The 22560-nt window shown below is 40.4% G+C and overlaps 1 protein-coding gene across 1 annotated transcript in view; it reads right to left on the bottom strand.

Annotated features, from left to right (window-relative positions):
- The window catches only part of malrd1 (MAM and LDL receptor class A domain containing 1), a 153673-nt gene that overhangs the window by 65450 nt on the left and 65663 nt on the right, over window positions 1-22560 (bottom strand). The window contains exons 19-20 of the mRNA XM_049482896.1: window positions 14209-14454; window positions 11085-11242 (exon numbers count right to left, since the gene is read on the bottom strand). Of these exons, the coding sequence (XP_049338853.1) occupies window positions 11085-11242; window positions 14209-14454 (404 nt within the window). The remainder of the gene's footprint in view (window positions 1-11084; window positions 11243-14208; window positions 14455-22560) is intronic.

The raw sequence follows: 22560 nt of genomic DNA, 5'->3' as shown, positions 1-22560 counted from the left end.
TGAATAGTGCTTTATGTCCGTCATTCATCTTGCTTGATAAAATGAAATGTTATCAGCTGCATGTAACTTAGTTTGGTTAGCCTCCCACAAAACATCCTGAGCCATGTAAAACGTTGACTGCAAGCTAGCTTTTTTTGCTACCTAAACGTGGCACAGTAGGTGGCTGTCAGATTATTTAGGATCACTAAACGTCGACGACTTTGGATTTTAGAGATGTTGATTGTGATCATGTCTTGTAATACTGTTTTTCAAGCTCACCTTCAGGGCAGTCGCTCTACTCCCACGGCATCTTCAAACTCCTCTTGGGTCTCTGCTAGTCGGCTGAAGCGCCGCCCGGTCGTGCACTTTTTAAAAAAAAAATTCTCTCGAGGTGTCTGAATCTGAATGATTGACTCTGAAAACTTTGTTTTAAGAAACTTCAATCAAAATTACGAATTATAAATAAAATCTTGTTGAAATATTAAATCATATTTGCCTATATTATTTTTTCCCCTCCCTCAGAAGGGCAATATCAGCCAAGGACGGCAAAAGGGCAGTTGCCCAAGCACATTGAGCCATAGCGTCTGCAATCCAGCCTTTACATCAAGAATAAAGTAATAAAGTATAAAATAACACTGCTGCTCACTTAAATGACCTGCTGGTGCACCCTCACAGCGTGAACGCACAGGTCAGTTTCCTCTAATTCTGCAGGTCTCACTGCTGGGTGGTGGTGGGGGGTAGCTAACTACATTTAGTAAAGCTAAGCTAAGTAAACAAAACTGTAATAAAGAAGTCAAACAAGCACTGGAAGTTAATTTGCACAGATTATCTCCTAAAAACTGTTTATTTGGGTGCGTAAAGCGCTTTTGTTTGTTTACAGTAAGTTAAGATTCCCAAATTTCTCCAGCACTAAGGCTATAGCTTTAGCAATAGCATTAGCTGTAAGTAAAAGTACAGTACTGTGTTATGTAGTTATTACAGAAATCAGTGGAAAGTTCTCAGAGTGATAGGCAGAACAGGAGCAGCGAGGTCTTTTTATAAGAAGAGCTTGATTTGTTTTATTCACTCAATTAGGAGCTTTATCAAACCCGATGACAGTGCAGAGCATCTACCACTCTCGCTTTAGTGATAATGTGGGTTTGGAATGTTTACTAACATTTTTATAACTGTAACGAGTAAGAATGGAGCACATAAAAAATGTATCAGAGCAAAAGTATTAAACTCATCAAAAATATGTAGTGCAGTAAAAGTGGAAGTAGTAGAAAAAATATTACTCCATTAGATACAGATACAGCATTTTACTACATAAGTACAGTAGTAAAGTAGTTCTACTTTATTACTAAACACCTCTAGTTTTTGGCTACTATACCCACCTCTGATTGGTCACCCGGATCAGGTTATTTCAGCTGCTGAATGAACTACAATAGCACATGTTCTAGATTATGTGTGAAAGCTGTAATTACAGTAGTAGAATAACTTCCTGCCACTGCCTGGCTTCACTGTTCTGAAGCTGAAATGGACTCTATATTCATGATTCTACATTCCCTGCTTTTCATCATACAGGCTGCTCTGCTTATCGTTTAATAACACCTACTCTCTCTTTTCCTTTCACACACACACGCACACACACACACACTTACACACACACTTACACACTCACGCAAACACACACTCACTGCCATTCTCTTTAAACCCACAATCAAAATACCTGCTGAATGGAGTCATTTACAACAGGCAGTTCATAGATCTGCGAACACACACACAAGTCTGCCTGCCAATCTCTGCAGTTTAATATGATACATTTTCCAGATTGAAATCTGATCAGAGTCAATCTCAGGTATTATACTGTAAAAAAACTCCCATCTTTTTATTCAGGAAGCTGAGAAAAAGGAGAGCGGGAAAATGCTTCTGGCAGACAACATCAGACTGTCAGCTACGTGATAGAAACTAAATAGCGTGAAATAGAAGGAGAACAGAGGAAAAAATAAACCTTTGGCTCCTCTAATGTAAGAGATAAAGTGCTGACAAAAGAACAGGGAGAACGAATAGAGAGAGAGAGAGAGAGAGAGAGAGAGAGGAGGGGCAGAGTGAGATAGGGACAGAGATAAAAAAACAAAAACAAAGAGATACACACATATACATTGGCGTGAAAAAGTTTTTGCCCCTTACAGATTTCTTTTGTTTTTGCATTCATGTTATAATTACATTTTTCAAACAAACTTTAATATCAGACAAATATAACCTGAGTTAATATTAAAAAACACTAACCACAAGCAGGCCTGATTACTGCCATACCTGTAAAATCGAGAAATCACTTAAATAGAACCTGTCTGACATCATGAAGCAGCTAAAAGATCTCAAAAAGCAACACATTATGCCGTGATCTGAAGACATTTGAAAACAAATTACAAAACAGAGTCATTGATCATCTATAAGTCTGGAAATGGTTAAAAATGTCATTTCTAAGGCTTTGGGAGAAAACATGGAACACTGGTGGACCTTTTCCAACCTAAATTACTCCAAAAGGGCATGGATTACACATCAAGGAGGCCAAATATGAACACAAAACAACATTTAAAGAACTGCAGGTCTCACCTGCCTCAGTTAAGGTCAGTGTTAATGATTCAATATAAAGATAGAGACTGGTCAAAAATGGTCTCCATGGGAAAGTTTCAAAGCAAAAAACATTGCTGACCAAAAAGAACACAACGGTCTGACTCACAAAAACCTCTTGATGATCCCCGAACTATGGTTGGGCAAAACCTAAAGTTAAGCTAAGTCAAATAAACAAAACTGTAATTCTTAAAAAAAATAAAAAAACATTTTCTTTTAAAGTTAAATGGGTGCTGGATGTTAATCTGCACTGATTTCACTTCTGAAAACTGTTTATTTGGGTGAGTAAAGTGCTTTTGTTTATTTACAGTAAGCTTACATTTTCCAGATTTTCACTAAGGTTGGGTGCAGCAGCATTAGCACTAGCAGCTAACCGCTAACAATAGCTGCAGTTAGAGGCTAATGCTGCCTGACAGAGCTACACTGAGGAACCCTGAGTGATCCAGTAAGCCAGGGCAATATTAGCTAGCGGTTCCTCCCATGTAGCTTGTTTTAACATGGTAAAAAAGCAGGCTAAAGTCAGATAATACTCACCTCTGAATGACGACAGTATTAGCGCTTAGTGGGTTTAGCAGCTAATGCTAATGCTGCTCCAGCAGTGCTAGCCAGGGTAAGCAGCAGGCTGCAGGCAGATTATATTTACCTCTGAACGGCAAAAGAGCTGGCGCTTAGCATAGTTAACGGTTTATGCTAATACTACTCCAGTCTTGGTCCTGGAGAACTAAACTGAAACTCCTGTATAAAGCTGTACTTCAGTGGAGTGGCTTTACTGCTCCCTACAACCTGACTGGTAAAATTCATACATAAGGCGCACCAGATTTTAAGGCAAACTGGCAATTTTTGGGAAAATCAAATTACTGTAAATTTTCTGTAGGTATTAAATTTTTAGATGGTGTGTTTAATGCCGGTGGCACATACTAACTTTAGCAGCGAGTTACCGGGGAGAGAAGATTAGCAAAGAGCTGGCTTACATTAGCCGTGAGCTAGCTAACGTTACTGGTGAGAGAACTAAGGTAAACGTAGAGCTGGCTAACATTAGTGGAGAGCTAGTTAAAGTTACCGGGAAGAAAACTAAGTTTAGCAGAGTTAATATTAGCGGGAGCTAGCTAACATACTAACGCTAGCAGTGAGCTAGTTATGTTAGCGGGGAGAGAACTAGGATTAGCGGAGATCAAACTGATATTAGCGGCAAACTAGCTAACATGCTAAAATGCTAACATGTTCTGCATCACAATGGAACAAAATAAAAAAAAGGAAATTCATACAAATGGGAAACGTTAAGTTTTAATTTTCAATACAATGAATCTATTTCTACTAAAGAAATTATAAGTACATTTTTGTACATAAATTATATTTATTGAGGTCTTAAAAAGGTCTTAAAAAGCATTAAACTTGACTTTTAAAATGGAGCAAGAACCCTGTTTAGAGAGGGAGCAGCGGAAAAAGAGACGAGCAAGAGAGAAATCTTTTGGTTTTGGTTTAATTATCTTTCGGGGTGGTCTCTGAGAGATGTCGACTCTCTTTTCCGCTTCACTGACTTACATTCACATAGTTAAACTGAGCAGCACTCTAACTCTCTCTCTCTCTCTCTCTCTCTCTCTCTCTCTCACACACACACACACACACACACACACACACACACACACTTGAACAAAGCAGGAGAAAGATCTTAGGTCTTGTTATCCACAGTCATTCACAGTCGTCCTTTATTACAGTCAGCAGATCTAATTAAAGGTGCAGAACGATCCACAAAGAATGACAAGATCTTGTAAAGGAATCCATTCAGCAATTATCTCTCATTCACTGTTATCTTAACTTGTACACACAAGTGCGGTACACACTCTCACACACACAGAGATGCTCACACACACATACTCACACACTCACACACACACACTCAGATGCAGACGGGGTTTCTGGGGATGCTTCCCTCCTCAGAGCAGGGCCAGATGGTAGTATAAGACTGCTCTGGTGTGCGAGTGACCAGATAAACCACACGGACAAGTTTGGCATCTCATCACCTTCAGCACAGATGGCACAGAACTGAGCAGCAATGCCACGGGATTGACTGCAGGACCCTTACACAACACGCAACAGGGGACAGGACTGTGATTACAGACGAGAAACTGGCGATTCAGAGATTACCATTACATGTATGTATGTAACGATGATACATTGCAATTCTTAAAGACCTATTTTAGCAATCTGCTAAAATAATAAAATCTTTATTGCACTGGTTAATTGTGCATTGCGCAGCCTGATATAGGTCAAGTCGGTGTGTCTTTGCTATCCCGAGGGCACAAAAAATATGCCTTGCGCTGCTCGAAACATGTAAAAGGCATGTCCTAATTCTCACACTAATTAATTGTGGAGGTGTTTTGGGCAGTGGCGTGCAGTTTATACAGTGGGTATCCCTTCTGCAACAACCCCCCCCCCCCCTCCTCCACCCACCGACCTACACATAGAATATTAGAATAATAGAACTACGTTTTCTCTGTCTCGACTTAGTTATATGAGCTTAATGCACATTAACAGCCCACAAATACAGCTACAAACGACAAAATGAATGCTTAATTTTCCTACAAGTACAGCCGGCCAACAAATATCACTCATTTGTATGCCTACAAGACACCAGGACAGCCAAAAGATTAAGTACACACAAAAACTAACCAGTCATTGTCACTATTATTGTGAATTGGTTTCACGTTGAAGAGCAGCCTTTAAAAAGGCTTTTTAATATGATATGACACAATATTTGTCTCATTCACCGTCACAATTCCATTATGCGCCCCGTTTTACACCAAGAAATGCGTAGCCCCTTCAGCAGAGCGCTGAGAAGGAGTTAGACAGTCATGGCCCCGCCCCCTGTGTAAAAACCATGAATCTGATTGGTTAGATTGTCCTGAGACAGCCTGAACGGCTGTCAGTCAAATAAGAGTCCTGTAGCAACTGAAAAACGCAGACTTATGGTTTAGGGAGAAGGGTTAGAAGGGCCTTGTTTTGGGTGTAATGTGAAATAAACCAATCAGTATGGTAGTTGTCATTCCCTTTAAGAGGCAAGTGTGCTCTGACTTTGGCGTGTTCGTATCTTAACAGCGTAGCACAGTTGAGCCTCTCAGCTGAGGATTTTGACCTACAACACACACTGCGGTCCTTTATGGCTAGGATATGATTGGTTGGTTGAGTGTTGACTGTTGTCAGGGTTTTAATCAGTCAGTGGCCCACCTTTTTTTCTGCCACCAAGATAGAAACATGCCAGAAATTTACCTAAACACATTTCACTTTCAGACCATTTTAAAGGTGTGGGCACAATGTGTGAAAATAGACTGTTAACAAGGTGTAAGATAGCAACAAGCATCGCAACGCAACTTGCACAGGGTGTACAATAGTAAATCTGTCATAGTATAAAAACACATCATCATATGCACAAAATCTGATCTGACTAAATGAACAGTGGGATTTAAAGAAAGCAAAACAGAAAATGAATCACTAACCACCATAAATCTTTGCATGTAAACTACTGAATAAAAATATGTACTATAAGAATCTATTAGAATATACACAGTATCTGAAAACATAAAATCTGAAATACTGCTAGGGTAGGGTTAGCCTTTAGCCAGGCACAGAAACCTGCTCTCTTGTTTGCCTTTTGCTTCCTTGTGTTTGTAAATACTTTTGTATGTAGTGGGGGTGCAATTTCCTACAATGCTAGATTACCTTTGCTCTTTATTACAGGAACTTTGACAGCTCAACCTTGTGGTAATAAGGTCCAAAACATACAATGCGCTCTTTGATGTGCTATTCCAACAGGACAATGCTGGTCCTCATACTGATGCCAACTCAAGAGCTTGACTTAAAGACACAAATGCCCCAGACCTATCCCAGATTGAAAATGTGTGGGATGCTATTTGATGCTTGACCCATACAAGAAAATCAGTAGGAATATTGGAGCTGCATGGGATGGATTACCACAGGACACCATTAGGAACTTCTACAACCGCAGTCCAAGACCATCAAGACTACTTCTGTATGTGTGTATGTCTAACAAATATTGCCCATATCTAAGTAAATCTAAGTAATTTATTGTTCCCAGTAACCTAAAATTGCACAGCAATTCAAACACTTCCTTCTGGGTTTTAATATACATTGGCGTAAAAAAAATAAGTATTGGAGAATGGAGAAAATATAGAACACTTGTTAATCTTCCCAGGAGTGGCCAGCTGATCGAAATTATTCCAAAAGGGCATGGACAACTCATCCAGGAGGTCACAAAAGCTGAACACTGTCTCCACCTGTGTCAGGGTTGACCCAGGCAGAGAGACGAGGAGGCGGACGTAAGTGCAGGTAAGGTGAGAATTTAATAAACAAAGAGACAAGTAAACACGTAACAACAAAATAACTAAACAAACGAGGGAGGCTAGAGAACATAAAACTAAACAAACGCTGGAAAATAAACTAGGAATAAACAAGAGAGAGAGACTAATGTTAAATAAACAAATAAACAAGTAAACAAGAAACAAAGAAATAAACAAGAAACGGAGGCAAGATAAAACTAAAACAAATAGGGAGGCTACTAAACCAGAAACTAAACAGAGCTAAGAACATAAACAGGGAATAACTAAAGACTAAACACTAAGCAGGTGAATAGGGAACACGGAAACAAACAAGAGATACTAATGATAAATATAAACTACAAACAAAGAGGGAGACTAAACAAGGAAAACAAAATGAATAATGAAACAAGACTATGAACTAAACAGAGCAAGGATAATTATAAGGATTAAACTAAGATAGACACGGAGAGAAACACGGAGAGAAACACGGAGAGAAACACTGAGAGAAACACTGAGAGAAACACTGAGAGAAACACTGAGAACAGAGAAACGCAGAGGGACAGACAACGGGAGACAGTGCAAAGACCGACAGAGGACAAGTAACAGAGGAAGTCTTTTTAACATAACAGGAAACACACTGGGAGTGGAAACACCTGGGGAAGGGGTGGAGCTACAAATGAGACATGAGGTAATGGAAAATCACAGGCAGAACACAGGGGCACGGGTCACGTGGGACAACACAGGCACGAGGACAGACAGGAAACAGGGCCAGGCGTGACAGAAACCTCCCCCTAAACGCGCAGCTCCCGAGGCGCGGAAAAACAAACCCCGGGGGCTGGCGGCAGGGAGAGGCCGGGGAAAACAGGAGACCGAACGGGAGACTGGACAGGGAACTGGACAGGAGATGGAGACAGGACAGGGGACGGAGACAGGACAGGGGACAGAGACTGGACAGGGAACGGACACTGGACGGGGAACTGGACAGGTGACGGAGACTGGACAGGGAACGGAGACTGGACGGGGAACTGGACAGGTGACGGAGACTGGACGGGGAACTGGACAGGTGACGGAGACTGGACGGGGAACGGAGACTGGACGGGGAACTGGACAGGTGACGGAGACTGGACATGAGACAGAGACTGGACGGGACCGGACATGGGAACAGGGACAAGAACATTGACGGGGACGGAAACAAACACAGTAACAGGGACAGGAACAGAGAAACCACCGGGGACAGGAACTGGAACACTCACAGATACAGGGACCAGGACAGGGAGAGACAGGGGGACCAAAAACATAGGTGGGTGCCCAGGACTGGCAAAAGTCTGTGGGGACAGCCTGGGCACATAACTGGGGGCAAAGTCAGGAGGCCTTGGAGCAGGCCTGGAAATACGGGGCCTTGGAACAAACATAGTTCTGGGAGCTGCAGGTGCTTGAGCTGGTGCTGGAGCAGCTGGGACTGCTGGTGCTGGAGCTGGAGCAGCTGGGACTGCTGGTGCTGGAGCTGGAGCAGCTGGGACTGCTGGGGCTGGAGCTGGAGCAGCTGGGACTGCTGGGGCTGGAGCTGGAGCAGCTGGGACTGCTGGGGCTGGAGCTGGAGCAGCTGGGACTGCTGGGGCTGGAGCTGGAGCAGCTGGGACTGCTGGGGCTTGAGCTGGAGCAGCTGGGACTGCTGGGGCTTGAGCTGGAGCAGCTGGGACTGCTGGGGCTTGAGCTGGAGCAGCTGGGACTGCTGGGGCTTGAGCTGGAGCAGCTGGGACTGCTGGGGCTTGAGCTGGAGCAGCTGGGACTGCTGGTGCTTGAGCTGGAGCAGCTGGGACTGCTGGTGCTTGAGCTGGAGCAGCTGGGACTGCTGGTGCTTGAGCTGGAGCAGCTGGGACTGCTGGTGCTTGAACTGGAGCAGCTGGGACTGCTGGTGCTTGAACTGGAGCAGCTGGGACTGCTGGTGCTTGAACTGGAGCAGCTGGGACTGCTGGTGCTTGAACTGGAGCAGCTGGGACTGCTGGTGCTTGAACTGGAGCAGCTGGGACTGCTGGTGCTTGGGAGAGCGGCGCGGCCGCCGCTGAAAACTCGGAGAGCGGCGCTGCCGCCGCTGCAGTCTGTGAGCGCGGCGCGGCCGCCGCTGAAGTCTCGGGGAGCGGCGCGGCCGCCGCTGAAATCTCGGAGAGCGGCGCGGCCGCCGCTGAAATCCCGGAGAGCAGCGCTGCCGCCGCTGCAGTCTGTGAGCGCGGCGCGGCCGCCGCTGAAATCGCGGAGAGCGGCGCTGCCGCCGCTGCAGTCTGGGAGAGAGGCGTGGCCGCCGCTAAAGTCTCGGAGAGCGGCGCGGCCGCCGCTTGTATCAAGGGGTGCAGCGTTTCAGACGCGTGCTTCACGGGGCGTGGCAAGAAGAGATCTGACGCTGCAGCACTGGAGCCCGAAGCTGCGGTCGAAGTGAAAACCCGGACTGGAGTCCTACTCTCTCGTGCAGCGTCAGGTGTGAGGTGTCAGGTGTCAGGTGTTTCGCTGGTGAAAGCTGGCGCAGGGAAAGTCTTTGACCGCGGCTGGCTCGCCGCGCAGGGGGTCTCGGAGCGCGGTTCTGCTGCTACCGCGGGAATCACGGCCTGCAGTTCGGCTGCCACCGCGAAAGACACAGGGCGCGGATCGGCAGCTACCGCAGGAGGAAGTAGCGGCTGGCGGGCTGGTGCAGGAGGGCAGTCCTCAAACTCCTCTTCACTGGACGCAGGTGTGAGGAGATCGGAGTAGTCCCAGGAATAGGACTCCTCACAGCCTGCATCCATGCCACCCCCGTCCTCGTCGGGGCGAGGATCGAGGCTGACCGCACACAGCCCAAGCGCCCCCCCAAGAAAATCCTCCCCGGAAACGGGCTTCTCCTCCGGCTGGCGGGACCCCTTAAAACGTCTACCCCGAGGCCTGCGGCGTCCTTGAGGCCTCGGGGATTCCAACGCCGGGGTCCCGAATGGAGCATGGCGGATCGCCATCCTGGAGCCAGTCCACGGGATCCCCTTGTGGGTCTCGGTGGGCGCCACTGAAGCTGGGCTGACGGGCTCCAACCCGAGGAAAGGCGCTGGGAGCGGTTCATCTCCTCGGATTTGCTCGGCGAGGAGGCGGAGAAATTCCAGGTCCGCCTTCCGAGCAGCATGCCACTGGTGTACGTCCATTAGGTCGGTCTTTTTGTCAGGGTTGACCCAGGCAGAGAGACGAGGAGGCGGACGTAAGTGCAGGTAAGGTGAGAATTTAATAAACAAAGAGACAAGTAAACACGTAACAACAAAATAACTAAACAAACGAGGGAGGCTAGAGAACATAAAACTAAACAAACGCTGGAAAATAAACTAGGAATAAACAAGAGAGAGAGACTAATGTTAAATAAACAAATAAACAAGTAAACAAGAAACAAAGAAATAAACAAGAAACGGAGGCAAGATAAAACTAAAACAAATAGGGAGGCTACTAAACCAGAAACTAAACAGAGCTAAGAACATAAACAGGGAATAACTAAAGACTAAACACTAAGCAGGTGAATAGGGAACACGGAAACAAACAAGAGATACTAATGATAAATATAAACTACAAACAAAGAGGGAGACTAAACAAGGAAAACAAAATGAATAATGAAACAAGACTATGAACTAAACAGAGCAAGGATAATTATAAGGATTAAACTAAGATAGACACGGAGAGAAACACGGAGAGAAACACGGAGAGAAACACTGAGAGAAACACTGAGAGAAACACTGAGAGAAACACTGAGAACAGAGAAACGCAGAGGGACAGACAACGGGAGACAGTGCAAAGACCGACAGAGGACAAGTAACAGAGGAAGTCTTTTTAACATAACAGGAAACACACTGGGAGTGGAAACACCTGGGGAAGGGGTGGAGCTACAAATGAGACATGAGGTAATGGAAAATCACAGGCAGAACACAGGGGCACGGGTCACGTGGGACAACACAGGCACGAGGACAGACAGGAAACAGGGCCAGGCGTGACAACCTGACAGTCTTTCTCCACCTGACGTTCTTGAGATATGACACTGTATGTATTTGCACTGTACCAATGGCGAGCAAAAGACATAAAAACTAATCAACATGTCCTGTATTGACATACAGACATGAATTAAGTTCCACAGTTTCAAGTGACGAGTAAAAAGCTTGTTACCTTCAAGAAGAGCCGGATGAGTCCTGTTGCCTTGTGGGAAATGTAGTACCAGAAAGCCAGTTTACAGGTGGCGCTGGACTCCCTCCACACAGAGCTCCTCAAATGAGCTTTATCCCCTTTTAAACCTACCGGAGTAGCTGCCATATACATGAAGTGACCTGAGAGAATGAGACAGAGACAACTAAACAGGAATTGAAATTCTCATAGAAATTGAAATGACAGTTTGTATAGTAGATTTTTAAATGTAAATAAAATAATAAATGTGTCTTTTTCTGGTCCTGTTCTGTGTCTCTACTGTCTGTCTCTGTGTTCTTCCTGCCCTCCTTTTTTTTGTACTTTTTTTTTTTTAAACAGAAGTTGGTGTCAAGCTTGGTGGAGTAAATAATTTGCATTACAAAAATAATAACGCTTTACTGATTTCACATTAGTTTGTGTTAATGCTTTAACATTGACAGCAATAATTATAATATTTTCTTCAATAATTATCATTTAACTGCACAGTTTAAAAGCATGTTATTATGGAAAACTGAATATCCTTTATTGATTTGGAAAAAAAAGAAAATACAGGGAATTAATAAGGGGAGATGCTGTAATTATATTTTATTTTCTCTGTGTTTTAAGGTGTTCTTTGGTATGCACTGTATGTGACTTGGATTGTGTTGAAAACACGCAAATGCAGTTTTTGCAGCCTATGAACAAACCCATTATTTTGCCTCACTTTTTCCACCCACTCAAAAGACAGCTCTCAGGAGTGTTCCAAGAATAAGAGATTTTAAAATGAAGTATAACTGAACACTGTCAGAGGTTGAAAAAACAAACAAACAAAAAAACAGTTACATTTGATTTAATCTAACTGTGAATAAATATTATCCTATCAAATAAAAGTAAAAATGAGCTTCAGGAGTGTTCCACTCTCTTGATTTTAAATTAGTTCTCAGCAAACAAATCATGGATAAAACAAAACGAGGAATAAATTGACTGAAGTGCGAAAACAAGAAGAGCATCATTTGGTCTCATGAAGCACAGATAGCCAGGTGTCGGTCATTAAATATTATACTGTATATTTAAGAAATCTTTCTGCTTCAGTAAACTTCAAATAAGTAATATCAAAACTGCTTATAATTTACACCATTTTCCCTATTAGTTATTGTAACCATTTAATAACAAACCAATTTTTAAAAATGGTTAACCCATAAGAGCCAGACCGAGGCCTGTCACAATATTTATATTATCGACCTATCGTTCAATAAATGGACATGACCTCAATTATTTTCACAATCGTGATATCGTCCATTGTGTTTGGACTTACAAAATGAACACAGCGAGACACAGACACAGGAAGTCAATAAACTCAAATTGTACCTTTATTAGGAAATATGCCCTCTATCGACACCTTAGTTTAGTGTTGCCTCAGCCTTCCATTCACCATCAGCGTATCTCTCAAGTGAAGGCCAAGTCTTTCAATGTGGGCCAGCTGGGACAGACCGGGGCTGCTGCACATCATGGTGTGGGGCAGACCCGCAGTTTCCATACCTCCGCACTTCGCAATGTGTGTGTGTATGTATATATATATATAAAAATGTAGCCTACTTTGGTTCAAGCTGGGAACTTTTCAGGTTCCAAAATTAGAAAAGTTTATTGTCTTTAAAAGAGTTAATTCCTTTGTCATATTATGTTATCTTTTTATTAGTGCCAAATTGTGATCTAAAAATGCCAGAAATATCATTTATCGCAATCATTTCTGGGACAAAATATCGTTCGCAACAAATTGTAATCGTGACAGGCCTAGCCAGACCCATTTTTGAATATTGATACCAATTTTAAAATTTAATCAGATAAATTGAGTGAGCAGCTCATTTTTATTATGTACACAGAAATATTTCCTAACTTAAATTAACATTTTGTTCTAGAAACCAGGTCAGATCTATTTATATGGAACATAAAATATTAATGTAAGCATATGAATGGTTGAATTGTAGAAGCTAAAATAAACTTTTAAAATCCATCACTAACCCAGCACACCTACATTCTGTAAATAAAGTCAGATGAACAAACACAGATTAGCACACTGTACAATGATTCTCTAAGGATGTTCGGTATTTGACACTTAGGAAGTTGTGGGTTTGTGGCACTTATGTCACCATGTGCTTTTGGGTTAAAATTACTTTTTTTTTTACTTTTTATTTGAGAAACTGGCTAAAAATGTATTTTATTTTAGTAATTTAGTTAAAAACATGACACATACAGGGGTTGGACAACGAAACTGATACTAATTTATTGTCTTGATGGACAGTTTTGGTGGAAACAGGAGAGTTGAGGTGCACATTGAATTCTGCTGTGATTCGGGCAGTCGTGGTTTTATGTTTTTTGGATACAATCTGGGTTATCAGCCCAACATCCCTTTCAGACAGCTTCCTCCTGCATCCACAGTTAATCCTGTTGGATGTGGTTGGTCCTTCTTGTTGGTATGCTGACATTACCCCGGATACCGTGGCTCTTGATACATCAAAAAGACTTGCTGTCTTGGTCACAGATGCGCCAGCAACACGTGCACCAACAATTTGTCCTCTTTTGAACTCTGGTATGTCACCCATAATGTTGTGTGCATTGCAATATTTTGAGCAAAACTTTGCTCTTACCCTGCTACTTGAACCTTCACACTCTGCTCTTACTGGTGCAATGTGCAATTAATGAAGATTGGCCACCAGGCTGCTCCAATTTAGCCATGAAACCTCCCACACTAAAATGACAGGTGTTTCAATTTTATTGTCCAACCTCTGTATGTATTATATAAATGTATTATGCACAGAGTGATCTATTTTAAGTGTTTGTTTCTTTTATTGTTGCTGGTTATGACTTACAGCTAATAAAAACCCAAAAATCAGTGTCTTAGAAAATTTGAATATTATATAAGTAGAGTAGAATGTTATATAAATCTTATATATATATTATATGGTCTTATATAATTTTGGCATTGTGGGCAGTGTGCCAAATCCTGCTGGAAAATGAAATCTGCATCTCCAAAAAAGTTGTCAGCATGAAGTGCTGTAAAATCGTTTCAATGATATTCAGTTTTTTTAAGATGCACCTGCAGTAGATCTGTCTATAAAATGAATGTTCTTACCATTTTCATTCATCAGAGTGTGATCATGTGGTGGTTTGATGCTCTGGGCGGAGCCAGTACCCAACACCCAATTAAACTTGTCAATCGGAGAACTCTTCCAACCACAGCGGCCATCTTCAAACGAGCAGGACGTCCCACAGTCCTTCTCGTCAGAGTTATCTCCACAGTTATCCTTAAAATCACAAGACTGCTCTGGTTTGTAGCAGCTACCATTGTCGCAGGGAAGCATTCCTAGTGGACAGGAGCCTGTAAAACAGAGTACAAATATCCAGGTTGATAGCAGATATTGCAGAGATTACATAACTAAGGAATAGAATTCATTTTGGTTCTTATACTTCCTTATTACAAGCCAAGTCGAGAGGCTTTTATTGTCATTTCATCTGAGTACAGGTACACAATGCAATGAAATTACGTTCCTCTGGAACCATGGTGCAACTTGGAACAGTAATACAATAGACAAACATAGCAAACAAGTGCAAAAGTGTAACGAATGTGCAACATAAAACTATAACACTACAATAAATACAACAGACGAGACAGTTTAACAGACAGGACAGTGCAGAACTTACTTTCAATTACCCTTATATAGGGCCTTTTTGCACCCAATTATATTTACAATAACATTAAATACGTATTATTTACACTCAACCAACACACACACACACACACACACAGCCAATCGTGCACAGCGTACTCTCTACCGGAAACAACCACCCACCTAGAGGACTGCATCGGGAGCTGAGGAGTTGACCTAGCAGAATCTAGTGCCAATCCATATCTGGGCATACATTCAGACATACATTCACAACGACAGGGTAATTTTACACTATCCAATTTTTCTGGAAAAAGTTTTACAGTCCAATTCACCTGAACTCCATGTTGTGTACTGTGGAATAAAACCGGAGTCCCTGAAAAAAACTAGACATAGCGCTTTTCCACCGACATGAATCCAGCACCATTACAGATGATTAATTACTTTTCCACGCACTGGTGCATCTAAAAAAATAATAATATAATTGAAAAGTTACTTTATTTCAGTTATCCAGTTAAAATGTGAAACTCACATTTATCTATATTTTGTATAGATGTATTACACGCAGAATTGTTTTTATTATTGTTGATTATTATGGCTTACAGCTAATAAAAACCCAAAAGTCAGTATCTCAGAAAGTTTGGTTGGTCTTGTATCATTTTGGCAGTGTGGGCAGTGTGCCAAGTCCTGCTGGAAAATGAAATCCATATCCTCATAAAACCAGTTCCGGAACCAGTAACGTCTGTTCTTTGGCGCAGACTGGCCCCCAAGGTTGCACAGTGGTCTGTTTACTGCCGCTGTGTGACGCCCTCTATTGATGACGTACGATATAACGTTTTGACGGTTCCAATAAAACTAGTGGAAATGTGGACTGGTTCACAAAATAAAAAACAATTCTTATAAGCCCGAATGGAACTGGTTTAAGAACCAGTCGAAGAGAACATGAGAATCCACCTCATTGAACCCTCACTTGAACCCAAAACCTCCAAACTGGAATGCGAACATGCTAACCACTAGGCCACCAAACCATACTGGTTTCTGTATGGATTATGTATGAATCTGGAATATACTGATATTAGACCACTACAAACATTCACAAAGTGTTAGATAATGCTGCATCAATCATATGTTTGGCTTTAAAAGACAATAATAGTTTATAGCAATACAAAAAGCCTTTAGCCCATAAAGAACTGAAGCAACACTGACATTGTGCTAATCGCACAAATTATTGTGATACCTGATTGTCGTATAATGTGCAGGTTTTAGTTTTTTTTTTACATTCTTGCCTTCTGCTCTGCAGCTCAGGCATAATGGTCTGTTTTGTAGAGGAGAAAAAAAATGAGGGAACAAAAAACAGATTACAGGCGTGTTGTGAAAAAGATTCTTTCTGGCTTCCAGCTCTCCGCAGGAAGAAAGGATTAGAGGATTTATTCATTCATTTTTTTTTCTGTGATTAGAGACCTCCTCTATTCCTCACGCCTCATCACCCCTTTAATGCCTAACAGCCCTGCAGGCGGGTACATGCACGCTCACACACACACACTCATACTCACACTCATATTGCTGATTTATAAACTGGCAAATGCCGGAGACCTCCACCCTTCATCTATTTAATTACCAGTCAAACTGGTAATAAACATACCCTACATCCAACTCTAACCCAAACTCTAATTTTAACATTTTAGGATTGGATTTAGGGTTAGATTTAGGCCCCGTCCACAAGAATCTGGATATTTTTCATTTTCAAAAATATTTCCGTCCACACGAGCAGTGTTTTCAAAAATGTCCCCTCAAAACCGCTGAAATAAACATTAGATTCTCTAAACATTCTGAAGTTTTCTCGCAACTCCTCAGCAACAGTTTTTGTCCCACCAGGTGCTTGTTAGTTCAGACCTGGTCCAGATTTACCGTTCGCAGTAAGGTTTGTACCTCCGGACAGGAGGATTGTAAAAATCAGACATGCACAGGCTCGCTGTGTGACATCAGCATTTTCCAGAGGTGGAAAGTAATGAATTATATTTACTCAAGTTACTGTAATTGAGTAGATTTTATGAGGAATTTGTCATTTTTAAGTAGTTTTTAAAATAGGTAATTTTACTTTTACTCAAGTACATTTTGACACAAGTAATTTACTTTGCTACATTGGAAAACTCCCCGCAAAAAATAAAATGCTGAGGGAAAAAAAAAAATTCTGTCAGAATTAAAAAAAAAAAAGTGCCCCACCGGACAGAGCTGTCAGCTTCCAAAACTTCCACATCAAACCTGCGAAAAGTTAAGTTAGCAGTTAAAGTAGAGCAATGGTAAGTTAAAATATAACAATTACCTGTAAAACTATAAAAATACATTTTATAGTCACCTATATTACCATAACTTTTTAATAGTGAAGAAAAAAAATGAACCATAAAAAATTTTATGAAAATGTTTTATGAGGTGGTCTGAACAAATACTGCCTGAAAGATCCAAATTATTATGTGGAATAATAGTTCATTTAAAACTATTTAATTTATGATTTTTTTTACATCAAATAATTAAAAGTACATTTTAAATTGAGTACTTTTCACTTTTACTTGAGTAGAATTTTAACAAAGTAAAGGTAATTTTACTCAATTACAATTTTTCAGTACTTTTTCCACCTCCCCGTCCAAACGGCTCAGATGATAGCAGAATTTTCAAAAATCTCCACCTCCACCGTTTTTGTGTGGATGGAAGACCAAAACAGAGACAAAAAATATAATTTTTAAATATCCGGATTCGTGTGGACGAGCCATTAAAGTTTAGGTTAAAGTTAGGGTTACGTTCTATTTTGAATAATTTACATTCAACATAGGGTTAAGTTGCTTTTAATTGATATTCAGTTGCATGTTAATTGAATGTCAAATTGGGAATCAATGAGGCCATTAAATGGACCATCCAGGTAAAGCGTTACAGATAAATCACTTGCATAAGGAGAGGCAGTGTAATGCATGCAATCAAAACAAAGAACAATCAGAAATAAATGTGTACGAGTGTGAGAAATAGTTACAGGAGTCCAATTTCCAAACTCTAGATAGTTTTCAGGAATAGTTGGATTTTATCCAGAAGGTGGTGTGTACACTCTGGCGAGAGGGGGTGCTTTTCATGGTGGGGGTGCAGATTTAGGCACTACTATGGAGCCGAATTCAGCTTCCCCGCCAGGAGAAGCACCCCCTCTCAGGAGAGGCTGCAGGTGACATGAACCTTCTTCCTTTTCCTTCCTACTTCTTCTACAATAATAACTGAATCTGTTGTTATATTTTTTTAAAATATTAGGCAATAACTGATCTTTTCTTTTCATATTTGTATATAATTAAATCATTGTATGCATACTTTTTTCTAACAACAGTAAATGTAATGTGGAGTTAGATGCTTAGGTTGTAAAGTCACCTTTGTTTGGATGTAACCAACAATAAACAGAAGTATAGAATTTTTTTTTATTGTTGTAATTTGGCAAATGTTGTTCTAGTTCACAGTTGAGTGCTATAATCATAAAACAAAAGAATAAGTACGTGCAAACGTTTGACTGGTACTGTACTGTATACTACACAACTACACACACACACACACCACACACACACTCTGAAAAACTGCTGTATCTGCATGACTGGAGGATAAGAATGAGGAGAACAGCAGTGGTCTGTGTGAAACATATCTCTCATCAGTGTATCTCTGGAGAGCGGTGCACAGCAGCACAGCTCTAATAGCTTCAGGACAATGTGAGACTAATTAAAACTTGGAGCCCATCTACTGCAAATGTGCGATATGATGCTGATCAAACCCGCGAGGATGAGAACACCCTGAGAGCTGTGCGGCTTAAATTAACAATATGCCTGAGCGTATTAACAGCTTAACCTAAAGTTCAGTGCTCATCATTCAGTTATTAATCTTAGCACTCAATATATATATTAGTTCGGTAACATTGTATTTTAAGGAACACAAATTAGGTGCTTATTAATGTTGTTTGCTTAATAAAGCCTTAATTAGACATTTATAAATGATTTATTTACTACTTATTAGGCTTTATTCTGTGTAAGTGTTGTTGGGGCTTAATTAGTTGTCTGTTATGTGGAAATGATAAATTAATAATGGCTGTATTAGTTCTTATGGTGCACTATAAACAGTTATATTAGCACCCTGTTAAGCAGATTATTAAGCATGAACTATTAGCTAATTCCACATGTTATTAGTGTCAAATTGGCAGCAGTTTGATCTATGTGAGTTTGGCAAGGTTATGGCTGTACTGGAGTTTATTGAGTTAATAAGGGGTTAATAATTCACTAATAGACCAAGATGTGTACCATATTTTAAAGTGAGGTTCTGTTCATCACTAAATAGAGGCTAAAAAGCAGAAAATAAACATTTAATAAGTCAATCTCCATCACAGTTTAGCTAATAAGAGATTAATAAGTCACTAATAGAACAAGAAGTGTACCATATTCTAAAGTGAGGTTCTGTTCATCACTAATTAGACACTAAAAAGAACTGTGTGTTTGACTTCCCATGTACAGAAGTTGAATGTCAAAAATGCAATATAATATAATACAATGCAAAATAATATATTTGTTATTATTTATAAATATTTATTTATAATTATGTGCAAGAATATATAAAGAAGTATATTTGGCTGTTTTTATTCTTACTGTATTCTTGTTGTAAACTTACTAAAAAAGTGTTTTCTTTCTATTTGTTGCCTTTGGGCAACTTTAAGCAGGTAGGACACGAATGTTTTGGCTGCGTTCTTGCTCTAAAAAATCTGATTCAAATGATCAGTGTTATCAAAAGTCAAAATATACATTTATATTTGTTATAAGCACAGGAACTTATAAAAGCTTTCAGAAAAATAAAACAAAATACTCAATATATAATTCCTTCCATAGAGAGTTAAAATTGTGTGTCTGTAATAAAAATATTGAGAACTGGCTTGCTTTAACAAGAAATGTCATCAAAGAGCGTGGTGGAAAATACAGGTTAAATACATAAAAGTTTGAATGCTACATACTGGCTACTTATTTAACCCTCCTGTTTTGTTCATTTGTCAGGAACAGCAATAGTGTTCCCGGGTCAGTTTGATCCGGTGCATGTTTAATTGTCCAATTCATATCCAAATAATATTTTATCCAAAATAATGATTATTCAAAAAATGCAAACAAGCAGTGTGAATATTTTATTACTAGTTACATTGCTAATTATTTTATCAATATTTAATGCAGTGGTTTTCCTCACCTCTAACAGGTAATGGTTCAATCAGAATAATCAACATAAGCAATAAAATACATGTTCAAACTTTTTTTTAATGTTTCACTACTTCACTACTACTTTTGAAAGACTAATATATTAGACACAATAACTTTACATAACATTAAAACATTAACATTAATTAAGGCAAGCAGAAGAAGTTTTATACTGAAAAAATACTTTTAACTATTTTTCCTAAATCTTCAAACTTTAAAACGGGTCAATTTGACCCAGAACATAACAGGAGGGTTAAATAAACACTAACGCAGCGCTGCAAAGTTCTGTTTAACTGACAGTGAACGTTATCCTACATTCAATGTCAGACGACTCTGCAAACCTCCTTCATCAGAGCAGACTCCTAAAGCAGATGGAAAAGCAACTAAATAGTCATTAATTATAAGGAACAGTGATTAAGCAGATGGTGCCTGAATTTTAATTGAACAGCTTGTATTATATATATCTAATATTATATGCATTGGCACAAACATTCATCAGGCTTATTCAGACAGTATTTGGCACACGTCTGTACGCAAGATGTACTCCTTCACTTTCACTCTGCCAAGCTTGATGCAGTTAGACTGCGTGTTACTGCTAATGGCTAATTTGGCAACTAGTGCTGTAAATCTCAAACGTGATAGATAGACCCCAACTGAGGTAAATGAATAGACTGTTAAGAGTTATTTGATATATTCCTTCATATTTCTCTATCACATCATACTGTAAAGAAATACAGCTAAATTATTCAACCCTCCCCCTCCACTCGCCGACCTACACATAGATTTATATTAGAACTACATATACTCTGTCTCGACATTAACAGCCCATAAACACAGCTACAAACGACAAAATGAATGCTTAATTTTCCTACAAGTACAGCCGGCCAACAAATATCACTCATTTTTATGCCTACAAGACGCCAGGTCAGCCAAAACATTAAGTACACACAAAAACTCACCAGTCAGGTGGCCTAGTACTGTGAATTAGTTTTACATTGAAGAACAGCCTTTAAAAAGGCTTTTTAATATGATCTGACACAACATCTGTCTCATTTACAGTCGCAATTCCATTATAGTTAGCAAACTATTAAACTAATCCAGCATGAGCTCCGTTTTACACAAAGAGTCTAAAAGCGGAGAGGGTGCGCATTTCTAGCGCAGAAAATCGGGCCAAAGAGCCTAAAAGCGGAGAGAGAGCGCATTTCTAGCGCAGAAAATCGGGGCAAAAGAGCCTAAAAGCGGAGAGAGTGCGCATTTCTAGCACAGAAAAACGGGGCAAAAGAGTCTAAAAGCGGAGAGAGTGCGCATTTCTAGCGCAGAAAAACGGGGCAAAAGAGTCTAAAAGCGGAGAGGGTGCGCATTTCTAGCGCAGAAAAACGGACCAAAGAGTCTAAAAGTGGAGAGGGTGCGCATTTCTAGTGCAGAAAAACGGGGCAAAGAGTCTAAAAGTTGCCGTAATTAAGGAGTTTAATATTAAGAGACATCATGAAATTAAACATCAATTTGAAAAATCTTAGTTTACACATCACTGTCAAAGATAGATAAAGATAGTTAGTCAATTAAAATGACGTGTAAATGAAATAATCAGGAAAAAAGTATTATTTAAAGTGATATATTTTATTATTTGTTTTATTATAGAGTGTGGCCCCTGACTTCAAATATATTTCTCCTTCTGGCCCCAAACAAAAAACCTTTGTTGGGGGCCAACAAAATTGTTGGGGGCCTTCTCAAAATCAGCAGAAGGGTCCACGCAGACACACGGGGGCAGAAGCCATTTTAAAAAGCAGTTTTGATTGGTTAAAACCGCTGTCAGTCAGATAAGAGTTTTGTAGCAACTGAAAAACGCAGACTAATGCTTTGAATTAGCTGCTGTTTTTTATTTTAGTTAATTTATAAAATATATGCTTATAGGTTACAATAACTATAATATATATTTCCTGATTAAATATTATGTAATGATTTACATGCACCTATTGTCATCCCTTCTCTGAAGAGTTAGAAGGGCCTCACTGCACACCACTGATCTTTTGTAACTCAGGTGTGAGCATGATTGAACACAGAAAGGTTACATACAAAGTCTTGTGATAATGATGAATAAAGGTGTATTCTACTTTATTACTGTATAGAAAACTGCTTTTACCAAAATAAAACCTATACAAATAGCACACTGTATTATATAGTTGGACAAGTAACACACACTAACTTTGTGAGGTGGGAGAACACACACAGACAATAGCGTTACACACCGATACTCTGGAGAAAAATAAACGGTAAGTTCCAGGAACAACAGGAACATTTGTTTCGTCCCCTCACACCCACAGTGCAGGGAATCGATAAAGAAAGCGCCGATAACTTTCAACATCTCACCTCTCTCTTCCTTGCCCTCTCGCTCGTTCCGCCCCTCTCTTTCTCTCTTCTCGCTTCTCTCTCCGAGGAGATGATGTGTAAATAACTGAAGGGACACGCAAAACCTCTCTTTGCTTTGCAAAGAAACTAAAGTAGTACAGCAATTTATACAAGACGGACGCAGAGGGATCTCATAAATAATGCAGAAACGCACATCCAAAGGGAACT

The sequence above is a fragment of the Astyanax mexicanus genome, chromosome 8 (genome assembly GCF_023375975.1).
Source record: "Astyanax mexicanus isolate ESR-SI-001 chromosome 8, AstMex3_surface, whole genome shotgun sequence".
Lineage (NCBI taxonomy): Eukaryota > Metazoa > Chordata > Actinopteri > Characiformes > Acestrorhamphidae > Astyanax > Astyanax mexicanus.
The sequence above is the reverse complement of the archived record's forward strand: the minus strand, read 5'-3'. Positions and strand labels throughout refer to the sequence as shown.